The sequence below is a fragment of the Frieseomelitta varia genome, unplaced genomic scaffold (genome assembly GCF_011392965.1).
Source record: "Frieseomelitta varia isolate USP_RPSP 00005682 unplaced genomic scaffold, Fvar_1.2 scaffold_586, whole genome shotgun sequence".
Classification (NCBI taxonomy): Eukaryota; Metazoa; Arthropoda; class Insecta; order Hymenoptera; family Apidae; genus Frieseomelitta; species Frieseomelitta varia.
The window spans coordinates 70,611-90,408 of NW_025110352.1; the positions used below are offsets into that span (position 1 = coordinate 70,611).

At 25.5% G+C, this 19,798-nt stretch overlaps 5 protein-coding genes across 11 annotated transcripts; 2 read left to right on the forward strand and 3 right to left on the reverse strand.

Moving 5' to 3' along the window:
- Positions 1-319: 319 nt before the first annotated feature.
- LOC122534311 (ethanolamine kinase) lies at positions 320-3,277 on the reverse strand. 5 transcript variants are annotated; one of them, XM_043664822.1, is made up of 7 exons: positions 3,108-3,277; positions 2,745-2,885; positions 1,960-2,097; positions 1,618-1,877; positions 1,276-1,502; positions 854-1,076; positions 320-698 (listed from the first exon to the last, which is right to left on the reverse strand). In XM_043664822.1, exons 2-7 carry the CDS (start codon positions 2,868-2,870, stop codon positions 632-634), a joined length of 1,041 nt encoding a protein of 346 aa, XP_043520757.1. In that variant the 5' UTR covers positions 2,871-2,885; positions 3,108-3,277; the 3' UTR covers positions 320-631. The 5 variants fall into 5 exon arrangements, with proteins under 5 accessions (XP_043520757.1, XP_043520758.1, XP_043520760.1 ...); XM_043664823.1 differs by having other exon boundaries at positions 2,745-2,883; positions 3,091-3,277; XM_043664825.1 differs by having other exon boundaries at positions 2,745-2,883; positions 3,168-3,263.
- A 952-nt stretch (positions 3,278-4,229) lies between these two features.
- Positions 4,230-9,859, forward strand: LOC122534295 (Bloom syndrome protein homolog). Of its 3 annotated transcripts, XM_043664801.1 has the most exons (16): positions 4,231-4,547; positions 4,644-4,761; positions 4,843-5,448; positions 5,521-6,364; positions 6,425-6,526; positions 6,602-6,759; positions 6,840-7,061; positions 7,125-7,486; positions 7,572-7,830; positions 7,902-8,049; positions 8,185-8,285; positions 8,355-8,505; positions 8,590-8,777; positions 8,870-9,191; positions 9,284-9,446; positions 9,576-9,859. In XM_043664801.1, the coding sequence occupies exons 1-16, from the start codon at positions 4,453-4,455 to the stop codon at positions 9,694-9,696; spliced, it is 3,960 nt and encodes a 1,319-aa protein (XP_043520736.1). In that variant the 5' UTR covers positions 4,231-4,452; the 3' UTR covers positions 9,697-9,859. The 3 variants fall into 3 exon arrangements, with proteins under 3 accessions (XP_043520735.1, XP_043520736.1, XP_043520734.1); XM_043664800.1 differs by having other exon boundaries at positions 4,230-4,547; positions 7,902-8,285; positions 9,284-9,440; positions 9,585-9,859; XM_043664799.1 differs by having other exon boundaries at positions 7,902-8,285.
- Positions 9,860-10,045: 186 nt separating this feature from the next.
- Positions 10,046-11,012, reverse strand: LOC122534298 (succinate dehydrogenase assembly factor 2, mitochondrial-like). The gene is made up of 3 exons (XM_043664805.1): positions 10,730-11,012; positions 10,495-10,646; positions 10,046-10,419 (listed from the first exon to the last, which is right to left on the reverse strand). Exons 1-3 carry the CDS (start codon positions 10,760-10,762, stop codon positions 10,149-10,151), a joined length of 456 nt encoding a protein of 151 aa, XP_043520740.1. The 5' UTR covers positions 10,763-11,012; the 3' UTR covers positions 10,046-10,148.
- Positions 11,013-11,324: 312 nt separating this feature from the next.
- LOC122534296 (helicase POLQ-like) lies at positions 11,325-15,654 on the forward strand. Its single transcript, XM_043664803.1, has 16 exons — positions 11,325-11,708; positions 11,789-12,083; positions 12,195-12,373; positions 12,453-12,629; positions 12,734-12,833; positions 12,905-13,101; positions 13,172-13,317; positions 13,395-13,629; positions 13,710-13,850; positions 13,948-14,365; positions 14,439-14,596; positions 14,674-14,769; positions 14,858-15,031; positions 15,089-15,202; positions 15,275-15,409; positions 15,478-15,654. The coding sequence occupies exons 1-16, from the start codon at positions 11,340-11,342 to the stop codon at positions 15,541-15,543; spliced, it is 3,000 nt and encodes a 999-aa protein (XP_043520738.1). The 5' UTR covers positions 11,325-11,339; the 3' UTR covers positions 15,544-15,654.
- LOC122534297 (ribosomal RNA-processing protein 8) lies at positions 15,430-18,154 on the reverse strand. Its single transcript, XM_043664804.1, has 5 exons — positions 17,908-18,154; positions 17,616-17,799; positions 16,710-17,503; positions 16,318-16,554; positions 15,430-16,223 (listed from the first exon to the last, which is right to left on the reverse strand). The coding sequence occupies exons 2-5, from the start codon at positions 17,697-17,699 to the stop codon at positions 16,010-16,012; spliced, it is 1,329 nt and encodes a 442-aa protein (XP_043520739.1). The 5' UTR covers positions 17,700-17,799; positions 17,908-18,154; the 3' UTR covers positions 15,430-16,009.
- Positions 18,155-19,798: the final 1,644 nt, after the last annotated feature.

Below are 19,798 nucleotides of genomic sequence, written 5' to 3' on the forward strand. Positions count from 1 at the left end.
AATGTATAAATCCTATTTTTTTCGTCAAATAATTTCTGTTTCACTTTATAATAACAAATGTTACCAGTGAAACAAACATTTATTTACTAAATAACATTATGAAGTATTAACAAGATATCTTTTGATTGCAACTAATTTTCATAGATATATTCGGAATCTAAAGCAGTTTCGAGCTTCATTTTCAAAACATTCTATTTCCAATTTCACTTTTAAATGAAAGAAAATAGTAAAACAAAACACAGTGTAGACTAACGACTTGTAACAATGAGAATATTAATTATTATAAATATTCATATATGCCCCATTTATAAATGAATCATAAATTATGTTTTAAATATTTTATTTTAAATAATTGTTATATTTTCAAAATAATATTTTAATATTATAATATATTATTTTACAAAGATGTATATACCAATTTTGTTCTATATGATATTATCTACTGACAAATTCACAGTAGAATTATATACATTATGATCATAAAATTTTCAATTATTATGTAACAGATTAGAAGGAAATATCACAATATATCTACAGGAATGTTATTTACAATAAACAATAAAATAATAAAAATATTGGAATGCTAATTTCATAGCAGTACAATAATAATATGTAACAAGTATATTTGATTTTATAATTTCATGTTAAGATATTCTTCTTTCCATTTGAAATACTCATTAAATCTTATTGCAGCATACCTATAAAATATCATAGGTAAAAATAATTTATTTTCTGAAGCAGCGTAAAATTATATTAGCAGCAAAATATTATATTAGAATTGAATACTTATTACACTAGTAGATTTCAATAAAGATTAGAGAGTTTAATTTATACATATTTCATATATACTTACTCTAAAAAGTCAAAATCAATTGTCGAATGTTCACTTTGTATGAGTCCCCAACAACCCCAAAAAAAATGTGATAAAAGAACAAATTTATTTACTTGTAAATACAGTAAATTAATTTCATTTTCAGGTACACATTTTACATTATTATATTCCTGAAGATATATATTTAACCATGCTTTCTGCAATTGTTCTTCAGGATACAATGAATAATCAGGACTATCAATACCTAAAATTAAATTATATATAATTATAACTTAGTAAATTCTATTCTTATCATATATCTAGCTAATATATTATATGTTTAGCTAATTCTATTCTATTACATATGTATTTCTCAAATAAAGATATATATTTTGATAATTTTGATTAATACAAATTATGCTGTATAATTTACAGTATCATATTTTAATATATATTTAAATTACCAGCAAATTCAGCAAAATGATTTGCTATATCAAAAGCTTGATAATTATATCCCGTATATTCAAAATCAATAAATGTTACTGAGTTTTCTTTTTCATTATGAAGTACGTTTGCCAAAAGTAAATCATTATGAGCAAACACTATTTCGTTTTTCAAATTTATCAGTTCTTTTTTTAGTGCTTCATAATCTTGTTTTAAAACAACAAATGGTTTTATGAGTTTTTCAAACCTAAAATAATTAATTAATAATAATAATTAACGTATGTTACACATTATATATATATTAATAATAATTAACGTATATATTACAAATAAATACAATATTTTATTATTCAATATATTACCTTGCTTGTTTGGTAATATTTGAAAATTCTTTTGGCATAATTTCCATAAATTTTTCTAACTTTTTCCAAATACAAGCTTCTTTGGACTCAATATCAGGTTTAAGTCTATGCATTTGAGCCATTCTTTTAGCAATTAATACATATACATCAGGGTTTCTGACTGTTTCCGTTGTAAGTATATTACCTTCAATAAACTGATAGGCTAAACCATTATTGAATGTAGCATAAATGGAATGTGTAAAACCTGCTTTGTTTAATATCTGTTTAAAAAAATAGATCAGTTCAGATACAGAGACAGATACATATATTTTTACTTTTATTTTTTCTAATAATTGTACTCACTCGAATATTTCTTGTTTCATCTTTTCTATTAATGAGCAAATCTGTCTTATGTCCATAAACTCTAACTAATACCATCTCATTGTAATACTCAGAGTACCATACTCCTATAAGTTTATTCGTGATTCCATCTGTAAATATCTGAAAATAAAATTCATTGTAATAATATTTGAACATATATTTTGATTTATTTTTCTTTAATAAAATATATCAGTTAATTAATAATTATAAAATTCACATTCATTAAAATTGACATAATTCTGAATAACTAGAATAAAACAATGTTATAAAATATTATTTTAATGTTAAAAAAGGATCATAAATAATGAGTAGATTTAATTATCAAGATGTACATATCAATGCATAGGAATATAAACACTAAATAACACAATGATATATAACTTATAAATGTGAATAACAAATTTGAATAGATTTCTTGTCAATACGTAAAATCTGTAGGAATAAAATGATATTAATTTTTTAAAATGATGCTGATTCCTTAGTATATTTAGTTATGCAGCATTATCTATTACTATAGCACTCATTTTAATAATTCTAAATTTTTATTGCATTAAAAAATTAAAAATATAATTATATTAGTACTTACTGCAAATATTTAAGTACAACTTGTATTTCAGTTAAAAATTTACAGCAAACAAGGTTTCGATGCTATAATAAATTGAAAAAGTGAGTACAAAATACCAAATTCTTATAAAATATGTACATATACATATATATGGAAAAAGGAATATTATCTAACTTATAACATATTTTACAAAATGTTTTACCTTAAAATGTAATTTGTCCAAAGGCCATGTTGGTCTGATTTTTTTAATTATTTCTTTAGCACCATCAACAATTTCATTCTCATCAATTGTTATGTCAAGATGTTGTTCTTTGCATGGTTCTCCCATAATTATATATTATCTATAATAAATAAACTTTTCTCACTATGTATATAAATGACATTTCATATGTGTATTATTTTTTAAAGATTAAAAATTAATGTCATCAATAATTTACTTGAAATTAAAATTTTTTTATAACTATAGATTAAAAATAAATAATACATTAACACTAATAGTATTATATTAAATAATAATTAACACTATCTATCAAAGTTGTATCAGATACATATACAGGCAAGTTACTTTGTAGAATTGTCCTCCTGTATTGAGACTGAAATGTTCATGTCAACTTCTATTACTCACTATATATATATACTGATAATAATGACACAGTTAACAAGAATAGTGTAGGGTAGGCTCGAATTCATGATTCCATTAATATTACGGAAGTTATTCATTATTCATTCAACATGTTAAATGTTTTATATACATATATATGTATATATAAAATGTACCATTACGTAGGAATAAAAGTTATAAAATATTATCTTACAAATATTAACGTAAAATTATAAAATATTATCTTACAAATATTAAGTTATTTTTGTATTTTAATAATAATAAAATTATCATGAGATTATAAACATTTATTCAAATACGTATAATTTTATATAAAATATATATATATATATATATATATATATATATATATACACATGCTTTAGCAAATACCATTTAATTTTATAATTTGTACGAAAGTGATAACATTTTGTTTATTAAAAATTATTAACAAAAGAACTGATAATATTTTAATCTTGTCATATTTACAAATATAAAGAATTATCAACATGTAAATATACAGATCCTATAACCAATTTTCGTATCCAAAAATCAAGCCATCTTAAATTATAGTCCAATTGTTAGCTTAAATTAATCCCCAAACTAGGGATTATTGCTATAAAAAGTTTATTAGACTACAAAATATAAATAGCGCTTAATTTAATTTATTATGAAAAATATTCAGAAAAATAAAAGTTTATATTGGTACGGAAAATATAAAGTTTTAAATATTTTTATATTCAGTTTATTAAGCTATGTAAAAGTATAATATGTGTTACGAAGCATTACAAATCATTTTTTTTTAAATATAGGAAATTTCTTCTTTCTGCTAACTTCAAATCAAGTAACATTTATGGTTAGCGTTTATGATATGGCGCTCAGAATACAGGAAACACAAAAGAAAGAACATAATCTTACGATAAAGAATACATAAGATTATAATTATCAAATGTTTCATATGATATATATGTTGTACATAAACAACTCTTTAACAGCAAACTTTTTTAACAAATATTTATAAATATTTAATTAACTATTTAATTTAGTATTTTGTATTTATGCATAATCTATGTTTTTTCATGAAATTAATCATAATTGTGTGTGATATAAAGACATAAAGTTAAGAAAAATTATATTTTTAGAAATACATATTTCGTTTTGTGTTTGTTATGTTTTATGTTCTTATTCAACATTCTATTTTATGTATATATGTATCATAGTAAATAAACACAATACAACTTTTGTCTACTGTGATATTTTAAATAGTTCTAAAATTTTATAGTCTTTTAATATTCATTAAAATTTCAAGATGTCGAAAAAGATTCCACTTACTCAGAATGACATACAACCTACATTTAAAGGATTTATCGAACGTATAAAAAAGAAAAGTATTACACAATCTAGGTATGGAAATTACTTATTGAAAGAAATCTAATAATATTTAATGTAGTTTTTAAGATATAATTTTCTTAAAGTTAAAATAATTTTTTTAATTTATAGCACTCCTAAGTCATCAAATATAAATATAAAACCAGATGATGTGGATAGACCTAAGGATTTTGAACCTTCCAATACAGAAAAATTAGAAACAAATGATAAAACATCATTTATATCTTCTGTAAGAATATCTTTATTAAATGTAAAATATATTATTTTTATAATATAATTATATATTTTTTAATCTAATTATTCATTTTAGGATAATTTGAATGATTCAGCACATAGTGCTATTGAAAGTCCTATAAAAGTAAATGATAATTTAAATAATAGTGAATATTCTAAAAAGGAGATACCACTTATAAATGAAAAAATTGGGCTAAAATTAGCAAAATTCAAAAATGTACAAAAATCAAAAATTAAACCTAATTACTTATCAGATAGTGAAGATGATATAGTGATGAAACCAATTTTAAGTTTAAATAGAAAAAAAACGATTTTTGATAGTAGTGGCGAAGAACAAATATTAAATCAAAATTTATCACCTTTAAAAGGAGATAAACTTGATAGTGTATCTATGCAAACATCTATTGGGAGCAATAATGTGCAAACAGAAGTACAAAAAAGAAATTTAATTGAAAATAATAGTCCAAGAACTCCAAAGAAATATTCTAAATTCAAAAAAGAAGAAAATATTATAATATCAGATTCAGATAGCAGCCCAAATTTTAAACAAAATTCAAAAAGAATTACAAAAGGATGGGTAGGACCCGATTTCAAATTAGATTTAAAACCGTTAGGCTTAGGAAATCAATTGGATTCATGGATACAATCTGCAAAAGAGAAACCAATAATGTCTTCAGTACCAGTAAATATCAAAATGATTATTATTAATAATATTATTATTAATGAGTACCTAAAATGACATGATTATTTCTAGATTACAAAAGATAAATTGGAAGATAGATGTAAATATTTAAAAGATTTTCAAATAGAAATTCTTGGTAAATTTTACAGTGCATTAGATCAAATACCATTGCCAGTGTTAGAAAAATTTCCACAGTTTAATGTAAATACATATAAAAATTTAAAAATTTTATATCAACATGTTAAAGCAAAAATACGTTTGGTTGAGACAAAATTAGCACATGTTAAAACTGACGAAAAGCAAAAACTTGCTGATGAAGAATTATCTGAAGTTAGAAATAAATTCACAAATAATTCACCATTAACTAAAACTTTAAATCAACAGTCAATTATAAGTATTTCAGATAGTGACGATTTCAGTACATCTAATAATAGTAATTTATTAGATGCAGAATTAAGTGATACTATGAGAACACAAACCACAACTTTGTCTACAGTAAAAGAATTTCCCCAATTATTACAAACAAAAATCGAGTCGCAAGTGAAGGATCAAAAGAAAAATATAGATTTACATGGTTCTGAACAAACTAAATTAAATGATTCTCTAGTTCAAGGCAAAAAGAGTACATTTCAATTGAAAAGACCTGTCAAAGCAACAATTGGATCTGAGGTTTCTAAACAAATAGGAGAAATATGGAAAAAGGAAGAAAAATCTGAAGTTACTAACACTAAAAGTGCAGTTTCTAACTTCAACACAGATACTAGTTTTGATAATATATATGATTTAGATAAAGTAGAAATTAATAAAAGTCCATATCTTGAATCGAAAAAAAAAGAAAATTTTGAAATTCCTGAGAAATTAAAACATGAAAATAAACAAGATGATTGGAATATAATAGATGAATCATATATAGAAGGTAAATTTTATAGTTTATATATATATATTAGTTAAGTACATGATTATTTATTTATTATAGACAATATCTCATTTTCTGAAGACATGGTTGATAGTTTAACTCAAGAACTTCAACAATTTCCTGCATTGAGTAAAGATTGTAATATAAACTTAAGTTTATTAGGTAAATCTACATTACAAATTTATTTTGTATTGTGTACATTTTTATTTTTGTTTTAATTTGTGTTGTTGGAAATAGATGTTACGCAAAATGCTGATAATAATAAAAATGCAAAACAACAGAAAAAAGATGAAATAGGTTTACAAATAGGTATTTTTACTGGAAGTTATAAAAATGATGGTGTTAGCGGTGAATTTGATGGATTAACATATCCGCATTCGCGAGAAATGTTAAAGGTAGAAAAATTTGTTTTTGAATATTTTTTAATTTAATACTTTTAAAATTTTTTTATGTGTCAAGTATAATATTTCTTAAGGTCTTCCGACAAAAATTTGGATTATATTCATTTAGACCAAATCAATTGCAAGCAATTAATGCTGCAATGTTGGGGTTTGATTGTTTTGTTTTAATGCCAACTGGAGGAGGAAAGTCACTGTGTTATCAACTCCCAGCACTCTTATTGAGTGGAGTAACTATAGTAATTTCACCATTAAAAAGTCTTATTCTTGATCAAGTTCATAAACTCACTTCTCTTGATGTAAGTTTTCCAAATAGTATTTTATATGTATTTATGTATCATTTATTAAGAAATTTTGTATAGATTCCAGCTGCACATATGTCCGGTGGAATAACAGATAGTCAAACAGATGGAATATATAGAGAACTTTCAAAAAAAGAACCAGCTCTTAAATTATTATATGTAACACCAGAAAAGATCTCTGCATCTCAAAAATTTTGCAGTCTTTTAACTACATTATATGAAAGGGAATTATTGACAAGATTTGTTATTGATGAAGCACATTGTGTTAGTCAGTGGGGTCACGATTTTCGACCTGATTATAAAAAATTAAAGTGTCTTAGAGAAAATTATCCTAAAGTGCCAATCATTGCATTAACTGCAACAGCTACACCAAGAGTTAGAACTGATATATTACATCAGTTAGGTCTTACTGTACCTAAATGGTACGTAATTTAATCTTGAGTATATTTTATATATGTAATTCAATCCTTTATGGTACAATTTCGTAATAAAATTTACTCTATTCAGGTTTATGTCAAGTTTTAATAGGCCCAATTTAAGATACAGCATAATTGCCAAAAAAGGCAAAAATTGTTCAGATGAAGTAATAGCTATGATAAAAACAAAGTATAAGAATGAATGCGGTATTGTTTATTGTTTATCTCGTAAAGATTGTGATGATTATGCAGTGCAAATGAAAAGAAATGGCATTAGAGCACTTAGTTATCATGCTGGTCTTACAGATAATAATAGGAGTGATATTCAAGGACGATGGATTTCAGAAGAAGTATGAAAGTACAATTAAATAATTGCACAATTTTTAAATAGTTATATTTCTTAATTACAAATAAATTCTAGATCAAAGTTGTCTGTGCAACAATAGCATTTGGAATGGGTATTGATAAACCAAATGTGCGATTTGTAATTCATGCAGCTCTTCCGAAATCTATTGAAGGTTACTATCAAGAAAGTGGACGTGCTGGACGTGATGGAGATAATGCAGATTGTATATTATTTTACAATTATACTGATATGCATAGAATTAGAAAAATGATTGAACTAGATAGGCCAAATCCCAATGTATTAAAAACTCACATGGATAACTTATACAAAATGGTATCATTTTGTGAAAATAAAACAGATTGTCGTCGCACGCAACAACTTAATTATTTTGGAGAAATATTTGATCGACAACAGTGCATTGCTAATAAAGCTACAGCATGTGACAATTGTAGATGTAAAGTAAGTATATTTAAAACAATAAAATTTATGTTAAGTAAAATATCTTATAACTTACATATAAATTTCTAGGATGATTTCATTATGTTAGATGCAACAGATGATGCAAAACAGATTATTAAAGCTGTACGTGATATTAATCAATTAAAAAATTCTAAGCTTACGCTAGTACTCCTTACAGATATATTTAAGGGAAGTGACCTCAAAAAATTAAGAGAATTAGGTAAACGAAATTTTCTATTATATATTATATCTATTAAAATATTAATGTAATTTTAATTAATGTAACTATCAAATATTTATGTAGGTCTTACTAAGCATCCTTTATATGGTCGTGGAAAATCATGGAATAGAGGCAATATAGAACGTTTACTCCATCATATGGTGCTCAAAGAATATTTACAAGAACAGATGTATATAAATAATGAAATTGCTTGTGCTTATGTAAAAATTGGACCAAATGCGAATGAACTCATGACAACAAAAAATGTAAAGGTAGGCTAATAAATGCTTAGATTTACTTTATTTTACAATTCACTTTAAGAATAAACTGTAAGAATAGATTATTAAAATGTTTCTTAATATAGGTGATAATTCCTACGAGATCATCTAGTAGTACTACTGCTGTAGCAACAGTGTCTACAGTTACAAAAAAGATTGATAATGTACTTCTAGATCTACAAGAACGATGTTACAAAGAATTAATGGAAATAATAAAAGGAATTGCTGGAGCGCTTGATATTTCAGCATCTTCAGTTATGAATATGATCGCAATTAGAGCAATGAGTCAAAAGTTTCCAGATACTGAAGAAGCTATGCTGCAAATCCCACATGTAACTAAAGCAAATTTTGAAAAATATGGGAAAGCATTATTAGATATTACACAAAAATATGCTGCAGAGAAATGTGGTAAAAAGCTGTTATGTTTAAATAATTTTAATATATAAGTACAGTACAGTTTTAAATGTGTGTGCAAAATTAATAATTTTGATTTGTAACAGCATTAATAAATGAAGAAAAAGAAGATAGTAATAACGATGATGATGATTGGTATAACGATACCTCTACTTCTGTTTCTAAATCCAATATAGTCCGTGGTAAAAAGCGTAAAGGCAAAAGTATTTACCGAAACGTAAATAAAAAAGTCAAATCGGCAGCATCAAGGTAAAATATATATATGCATTTAATTTAATAAAACGATTATTAAAATAATTTAATAATTTAATAAAACGATTATTAAAATAATTTAATGTAATTTATATTAATTTTTAATAATTCTTATTTTATTCTTAGTTCACAAAAAAGACAAACAACGACGAAAGCAAAAAATACAACCAGTAACTTAAATAAAGGTCCAGGACTCATGAGCCTTAATCAAAACAGGAATCCATATAAATATATGCAAATCAATTAATATACTTGTTTTTTTACTGTATTTATATTTAAAAGAGCGCAATACTCTATATAATACTTAAGATACAATGTTTGTAATACAAAGTGGCAATTTTGCCATTTTAACTTAAAATAATGCAGCAGTATTATGTAATTAAAAAAATCTCTGAAAAGTATGTATAAACAGAATTTTGTAATTAAATGATTTATTTTTAATAATAACAAGTAAGTTAGCTTATTGAAAGATACTTTTCTAATTTTTTATTTGTATAACAATTTGATAAATATACATTATCTATCATTTATCTATAATTTCATATTTTATTTACAACAAATACTACATATTTATGCACAAACAAAAGATATATTAGATGTTTAAATAAATAACTTTTTATTATTGTAACATAACTTTATTCTTTCATAAAGTTAAAATAAAAATTTGAGCTATTAAGTACTTCATAACTAGTACACTATTTATAACTCGGGTTGCATTATTCTTGCTTGACGCTCTTCATTTTTTATATGTTTTTTTAGCAAATCCATAATTTCATTGTCGAATTCAGGCGGAGTGGGTTTTGCACCAGTAGCCCAATAAAATATGTCCCAATCATTGGTTGGCAAATTGATAAGACAATCGTACAAATGTAGTTGTTTATCATTAAAACTAGATAGGTATTTCTTAGCAAATGTACTTAAAAGAAGACCATTTTCTAACATACCACGTTTACGAGATTGATACAATAGTCTGAAATATAAAAAAATAAAATTACATGAAAGATATATTTTAATACTGATAATGTTTAATTTGTTTTTATATTACCGAGCTTTTTTAATATCTTTATTTTCTTCGTTACGTTGGGTATATAGTGGTATGTCGGGTTCTCTGCTTTCTGGATGAGTTATATCTTGAAAGTCATCTTTATAATTCATATGAGTTGTTGAAATACACCTTATTAAAGGTACCGGTTTAACCTTAAATTATAAATTAGAAATACTTTAATTATCTGATTTGATAACGATATTATTGTTATTGACACATTACTATTTACACTTACTGCAGGTACAAGAGATTTTATAAAAACGTTCATTTCTATTCCTTTATTTTTCTTACGTTCAAGATACAAAATTTATTACGTCTTTTTACGATTAGGTTAAGGTCAGATGAAATGTTTTTATAGTTTCTTAATTATATATATTCTTAATGTTCATATATGGCTTATTTATCTTCGCTTATTTATTTATGACTAACATTTGTTATTAAATAGAGAGAGTAAATTTAATTTATTCTGGTGATAAACAGTTTATGTCGTCAAAACACTTTTGTTGAATCAATTGTAACTATAGCTATTTTACATTTATATACTTATATTAAATATAATTTCTTTAAATAATTATAAACAAAATATACATATTGTTGTATTTTATTTATGTTCTATAAATATATAATTGACAATGTATAAATATTTCTTGTTTCGTACAAAATTGTATTTTTTAGCAATAGTCTGCCACTGCTTTATTTGAAATGGATTTTTTATAATAATAATTTATGCAATAATTGTTGACAAATTTTTCTTGACTGTTGATTTAATTATTATGCTAAATATAAATTTGTCATTAAATTATAATTACATAAATGTAAATAAGAATCCAAGGAAATGAAACAAAATGCTTTCTAACTCAAAAAACAATGAATCTATTTCTTCAATGAGTGACACAATATTAAAAGATATTAGAGATCACGATGAAAATGAGATATATACATCTAGTCCTAATATACATGAGAGAACTTTAAATAGTCTTACATATGATTGGAGTATGTGTGATATATTTGAAATAAATGAAAGTGAAGGAGAAACACAATGTGTTAATAATAAAGAAAATGAAACAGATTTGCAAACAAAAGTTACCAAACAAAATATTGTAACTCATTCTCAGAATGTGCTTAATGAAACAAATAGTCATTGGCAAGATAATAAAGCATTTACACAATTGGATCCTTGTAAATTAAAAGATAATATTTTGGATTGCTTTCAGGTTATTAATAATTTTAACATCTATAAAATTATAAAATTTTTAACTTTAGATTTATATGATCATTATGTTTTCCAAAATAGGTCACACAAAAATATGAGAACTGTTTTGAAAAAACAATTTCCACAGAAATCGTAGAGTCAATGCATATGCTAACGAATGAACAGCAGAATATCAAATCAGACAAATTAATAAAAAGAAATTCTGATAGTTGTAGCAGTACTATTCAACACAAAGTATGTTGTTTAGATAATCAAATAATTAAACAAGGTACAAGTATTCATTGTAAAAATTTAATAAACAATGATACATTTTATGGTTTACCAAATAAAGTAAAGGAACTTTTTTTACAAATTAGGGGTATTAATTCATTATACCGTAAGTACTTCAGTTACAAAAATAATTTTAATTATTAATAAGTTTATAAATTTATAAATTTTATTTTTATTCCTATTATGTTTATATTATTTTGTTACTTATTTCTTTTAGAATGGCAAGATGAATGTTTAAATTTAGATGCAGTAAAAAACAGGAAAAATTTAATTTATGCACTTCCTACTAGTGGAGGTAAAACATTGGTTGCAGAAATATTAATGTTGCAAGAACTTATATGTAATAAACGAAATGCAATATTTATATTGCCATTTGTAGCTATAGTGCAAGAAAAGGTAAACATAATATTATGTTTACTATACAATTTTTATAATAATTAATTATAAGAAGTAAATATTTATTTATAAATTTTAGGTTCAAGCAATGACACCATTCGCACTTGAATTAAATTTTTTAGTTGAAGAATATGCAGCATCAAAAGGAACTTATCCTCCAAAAAAGCGTCGTAAAAAAAATAGCATATATATGTGTACTATAGAGAAAGCATTAAGTTTAATAAATAGTTTAATAGAAGAAAATCGTTTGAATGAAGTGGGTAAAAACACTGAAAGATTTGACAATAGAAATTTTAATTGAAATGAATGTTATATTATTACTACACTATTACACGATCCAATTATGTTCAAATATTTTAGATTGGTATTATAGTTATTGATGAATTACATCTTCTTGGTGAAAGTGGAGGTAGAGGAGCTACATTGGAAGTTCTTTTAACAAAAATATTATATGTTAATGGTAATGCAATATAACATTAGATTTGTTGATACATAATTTATATATAAATTGTTATTGTTTGCTTGTTTTAGATAATATTCATATTGTTGCAATGAGTGCAACAATAGGTAACTTAGACGAAATAGCAACATTTTTAAATGCGGAGCTGTATACTGGAAATTTTCGTCCTGTAGAAATTAAGGAATATGTGAAATGCGAAGAAAATATTTGGTTACTTGATTTTACAACAGAAGAATTATTGACAGATGTAAAAAAAATTAATTATCAGGTAAGTTAATGCTTTATTGTTTTATGTAATTATCAAGTAATTAATAATTATTATTTACTTGTTTTAAAAGTATTCAAATGATGCGGCAAAGATAGATCCTGATCGAATCGGAGGTTTGGTAATGGATGTAATTCCAGAAAATTCATGTCTCATATTTTGCTCAAGTCGGAAAAATTGTGAAAATGTTGCTCTGTTATTATCTAGAATTTTATTCAAGTCAGAACTTCATTTTATATTTTAAATACATACGTATTATTATGGATTTTATTACTTATGCATGTAATAATTTATAGATCATTAGAAGATTACAAAAAAGTTGAAAAAGAAAATTTATTAAATGCACTTAAAAGTGAAGAAGGCCTTTGTTCTATCTTACACAAAACCATAAAAGTAGGTGTAGCTTATCATCACTCTGGCCTTACATCTGAAGAAAGACGATTATTGGAAGATGCTTTTAAAGCAGGTATTCTGTGTGTAATATGTTGTACATCGACACTAGCAACTGGAGTAAATTTACCAGCTAGAAGGGTATTTGTTTTCATTCATTACTTGTTTTTTAAGCAGTAGTTAATTATAGTTTGTTTTTATAAAAAAAATAATAATAACAGGTGATATTGAGGAGTCCATATGTTGGCAACCAATTTCTAAATTTAAGTAGATACAAACAAATGGTAGGAAGAGCTGGTCGGGCTGGTATGGGAAATATAGGAGAAAGTATACTTATATGCAAAAATAATGAATTAGAAAAGGTAATATTCATGTATCTTCATTACATATGTACGTCTACTAAATAAATATAAAAATATTATTGTTCATATCACTATCATATATTTATCATGTAATCAGGTAACAGAACTTTTAAGATCTAAAATGGATGATTCTTTAAGCACAATACACGTAGAAAAAGATAGAGGTATAAATAACTTAATTTTAAGTGCTATATTATTACGAATAGCGACGACTAGACTTGAATTACACAAAATAGCCAAAAAAACATTACTCAATATTCAGCAAAAACGTTTAAATGTGAATATTAAACAAATCGTGGATGAAACATTAAGTGAATTTATAAAAGCTAGTGTTATGAAAATAAAGAAAGAAGAAAAAAATTTTGACAAATTCAAACCAAATATAAGTGTTGCTTTTCCGTCACAAGATGTATCTTCTAATGATACAATTAAAGAAATAAAAGGAAAAAGAACATTGAAGCTTACTAATGAAACTGAATTAGAGTTATGTAGTCTTGGACGTGCAGCTATGAAAGGTAGAAATAATTTTATTGCTAATAGTTATTATTTAGTAGTTTATTCTTTTTTATATATGTTTTTATGTTAAAGCTTGCATTAATATGCAATGTGCATATACATTGTATAAAGATCTAAAAAAGGCTCAAGAACATTTAATTCTTATTGACTATTTGCATCTTTTATATCTTGTTACTCCTTATGATTTAATATCTCAGATAAAACTAACGGGATCAATTTATTACGATGTGGTAACTTCTAATTTATAATTTTTATTATAATTTATTATTATTGACAATAATTTTTTCATATTTTCATATATTTGTAGGTAACTAGTTTATCAGAAACACAAATGAAAACAGCTAGACTTATAGGAATTAATGAAGCAAATATAGGTAAAATACGTAATGGATTATTGCCCAAGGTTTGTATGTGGTCGTTTATATTAGATTTTTATCAGTTCATTTGTATTAGATTTATTTTTATATTATAAGCTATTTTATATGTAATAGGATGTGGAACCAAGAGTGATTCACAGATTTTATGTAACACTAATACTGTATGATTTGTGGTCTCAACATGCAGTATATGCTATAGCAGAAAAATATGAAATAAGTAGAGGTATTGTACAAAATCTTTTGACTGCTGTATCATCGTTTGCATCTTCTGTGATTCGATTTTGCCAGGTTAGTAAGTGCAGTATATATAATATTTCATAAAATTTCAACGAATGAATATTCCAGGAATTGGATGAATTTTGGGCATTTAAAGATTTATTAAATATGTTTAGTAAAAGATTATCATATTGTTGTCCTCTGGAATTAGAGGCATTGATGGATTTACCTTTAGTCAAAATTGTAAGAATATTTTTTTACCTAGAAACTAAAATAATAATTTAGTTGAATTATAATATTTATTCCGTTTTATAGGGTAGAGCACGTCAATTGTATAACGCGGGGTTTAGAACAGTACAGATTATAGCTAAAGCTCAACCAACGGATTTGCAAAATAAAATTCCATATCTGAGTAAAAAAACTGCGACACAGATTATTGCAGCTGCCAAAGTAAATTATGTTTTATATTATGTTTATATTAATGATATATTATAGTTATTTTTATTATTATTTTACAGTTACAAATAGTAGAAAAATTAGAAGATTTAAAGGAAGAAACACAAAATATTTTAGATGGTATATGAATAATTTGACGGGTCTTTAGTTGTAAAATAGTACATTATATAATCTTATATATCTAAAATCGTGTATTATAAAACTTTATTAATTATGAATGAAATACTTTGTTTATTATCTTCAAGTTCTTGTAAATTGTATTAAGCATACCAATATGTTTGAATAATAATTTTCTAAAATTATTTATGAATAAAATAGGCACAATATTTATTATTTTAAAGTTTTTTTATTATTTTAAAATGTGCTAAACAGACCAATGTATTCAAAGAATAATACATTGCTTAAGCTGGCACATATATTAAATGTCCAAAATGTGATTGATTTCATTTGGAAAGGATGGAATCAAAACATTATGGAACATCTTTTACATATCTTTATAATTATTTTTATTAGACGAAGTAAATACAGTAAATACAACAAAATAAATTTCATTAAAATTTTTAATGAAATGTATAATAAATCATTGTTTATAGCCTAACGTTTTTTATACAAACATGGCTTTAATGTAATAGAAGGTAATTTATTTCTTTTACCACTAATGTCTCCTTCTTTTTTGAAGTCTAAAAAGTAGAACAAATTGTGAGATAAATCTTTCCAAATATTTTTGAAACCATAACCATTTATTGTGTTTATAAAATCGTCTACTCGTTCAAATCGACTTTCAACTTCAGCTATCTTTAATATACCACTGGAAGAAATGTTTTTTACAAGAATTTCCTTTAAAATTCTTCTATTAAAGTTTAGTATCCATTATTATTTATTTATGTTTATTTTGTACTTACCCTTTTTTAAGAACTCTATTTGCTTCTATAATGTAGTCTTTAAGATTAGTTCCCATAAGTGATAGGCAAAATACAACAACATTAACACTATTTGTTAATAAAGGTGTATGTGCTATATCACAAGCAGTTACATTTTTATTTAGAGAAACAAAATCAAAAGAATGTACTTTATGAGGAACTGTAGTAGCAAGTCTTGCTTCTCCGCATCCAAAATCAGCAATTATGTATTGCTTTGGCCTATGACATGATTAATATTCGTTCGTTCATACGTTTGATATAACAATTAAAATAATAATTTATAATTGTAAAAAATATAACAATTAAAACAATTTATAATTGTAAAAAATATAACAATTAAAATAATAATTTATAATTGTAAAAAATATACTAACATTTTTTTAATTGAAGCTATCACATTATCAAGGGGATTTACAGGCCATTGTTCAACTTGTTGTTTATATCCTTCATGATATGCCTTAAATGCATCAGGATCATCTTTAAAATATTTTTTAGATTCAGAACTTTCATTGTTATAAAGAGTTTCATTCAAATATCTGAATCTAGAAGCTTTTAATTTAGTCATCATTCTTTGTCTTAAAGATTGTGGTTTCACGTTTACTTTCTGCTTTTCTTCTTTTTGTTTATTAGAAAGTAATTTCTGCAAATGTTTGATATCTAAGTTATGGCTTCTAGTTACTTGAGGATCATCATTTTTCTTTTTGGAAGTTGTTGAAAATTTACTCTTTCTTTGTTTCAATTTCTTTTCTAATACTTTATTCAAATTTTTCTTCTTATTTAATTTTTGTTTATCTTTTGTTTCAGGTTCTATACATTTGGATTTTGTTTTTTTTGCAATCTTATTATCATTAATTGTACTCTTAGATTGATCAGAAATTTTATTCTTTTTATTTTGTTTCTGATGTTTTAGTTTTTTGTTATTAAATTGCTGATTTTTTTTGCTTTGAACTTCTTTTACTTTATTTTTATCTTTGTTCTTTACATTTACTACTTTTATAGTGTCAGAATTTAAGAAGTCAGTACAAACACGTTTTTTGTCATTCTTGTATATTTGCTTCACAGTTTTAGTTAACTTATTTTTCTTAGATTTACTTTTGGATTTCAAATTTTGATCTTTAAGAATGGCGGGTTTAAGTTTATTTTCATCGTCTTCTGTTGATTTTTTTTTCTAAAGATATAACAAATGTTCTATAATTTCATATAATTGCAAATGTTTTGTAATTTTTATTATATAAATACAACTGTTGTACACGTATGTTGTATAACCTATTATAACTTACCTGACGATTATTCTTTTGTTTGACTGTCATATTTTTGCCAGCTTTTTTTGCATCTGTGGCATTCTTTTTCAACTTTTTAGCCATATTAGTCTTTTATTATACTTCTTTATACGAAACTACGAATATTAATAAAAATATATTCTTACTTTTCACTTTCTGTTTTTATACGACGCAATTGTTATTTCTCAAACAAATGAATAAATTATATTAGTCCTAGTAAAGAAGGAATCTTTTACTCATTGTCAGATTTATTCACTTCACGCATTACTGCTGCGAAGAAAGATCAACACACCTGATATGATTTCCCTCTCTTTTTAACTACTTAAAAAGACTAACTATAGGTGAGAAATTTAGCTGCATATGTATATTGTGTAGCACGGTATCTGACAAAGCATTCAAGTTTCGAAGTTATGGTTTATAATATAAAAATGTTTAATACATTCGCAATAGATGGCGTTTATTATAGTAATTGATAAGTGCTGCCATGTAAGACAAATGAAGGGCACTCACTAACTAGGACAGACCGGACAACCAATGTATTTTTCGTTTTGGAGGTCATTTTCGTATCACATTCTACCATTCTATCGATTTAGACAGGTTCTGCACCGCAGCGCTACTACATTTTAACTAAATAAATAATTTATAACAATCAACTTGAACAATGTATTTAAGACAAATGACGTGAATTATTGAATGAAATTATTAATTTAATTGTTTAATATATAGAAAGGTTGTAAAAATTATATTAAATAATGTTTAGAAATGTTATAGAAATAAAATAATTTAATTAATATTGTTTTAAATGTAGAATTATTCAAACTATAAAATAACGTGTTTCTATGATATTTTTGTATATTATTTAATAATTTTAACTATTTACTTATAAAAATTGAATCAATCATTGAATTTCCTCATACTACACATTATTTCATAGTTTGAATAATTTACAGCAATTAAATTATTTTATTTACAATAATGGAAAAGATAATTACATAATATATATATATATTTCTTGCTCTCTGAAACAACAATCTGAATAAACAAGCGAAAATTTTTATATGTTGCGCGATTATTCAAAAGCGACGATCACTGCTTTACTTGACTACATAATTTTTCTCTACATAAATTTTGTGCCCAAAACTGGGCAGTGCAAAATACTTTAGTGTGTCTCCGATTTAGCCAGTGGTTTTCTCCAAATAGGTATGGAAAAGATGGACGCATATAGGCATTATAAGTACAAACGTATGCCTTTCGGTCTGAAAAATGCAACGTTCCACAGACTAATGGATTCAATTCTAATCGGCTTGCAGGGAAGAACAGAGCTGTCTACCTAGACGACATTGTAATATACGCCAGCTCTCTTGACCAACATCGGGCTAAATTCGATAAATTTAGCGTCTGCGAGACGTCGATTTAAAACTGCAACCATGAGGGTTTTTGCACCGCGAGGTAGCCTATTTAGGCTACACGTAATAAGCGAGGAGGGTGTGAAACCATGGCCGAGAAAAATCACTGCTGTCCGCGAATTTCCAGTTTCAAAGGCGAGAAACGTACGTGAATTTTTGGGCCTAGCGGGATATCATCGGCAAATTCTCACAAATCTCGCCCTTTGTTCCGAACTACTCCGACAATATCGCGATTTCACGAAGCCTTTCAATATCACAACCGATGCATCAGGCTACGCCATCGGTGCGGGGCTCAGCCAAGGAGAGATCGTCAAAAACTGTCCCGTGACGTACAAGTTGCGACTCTTATACGAAGTGGAATTGAATTATTCAATCACACGGAAGGAATGCCTCGCGGTAAGAGAGTTTTTGGCCTACGTGTACGGACACAAATTCAGTCTCATCACGGATCATTGTCTGCTAGTGTAGATGAACTCTGTAAAGGATCCAACGTTTATTTAACTTGAAACGAAATTAAGACTCTCCCCTTTCTCTCTACGTTGTTACTATTGTTACTGCTGTTCTTATTATTACTAGTCAATGTGCTAGAGTAGAGTCTGCAATTTTCGCTGTCAGTGTGCCAATTCGGGGAATTGCAGCCTCGTCCAATCGGACGAGGTGACGTTCTTGTAATCTAACGTCCTTTGTAATACGACTCAGCGGTTCTTCGAAACTCCACTGTATCGTTAGGGATAGCGTTGCATTACTTGCCTCTAAGTGTTGGAACCTCGATTTGGC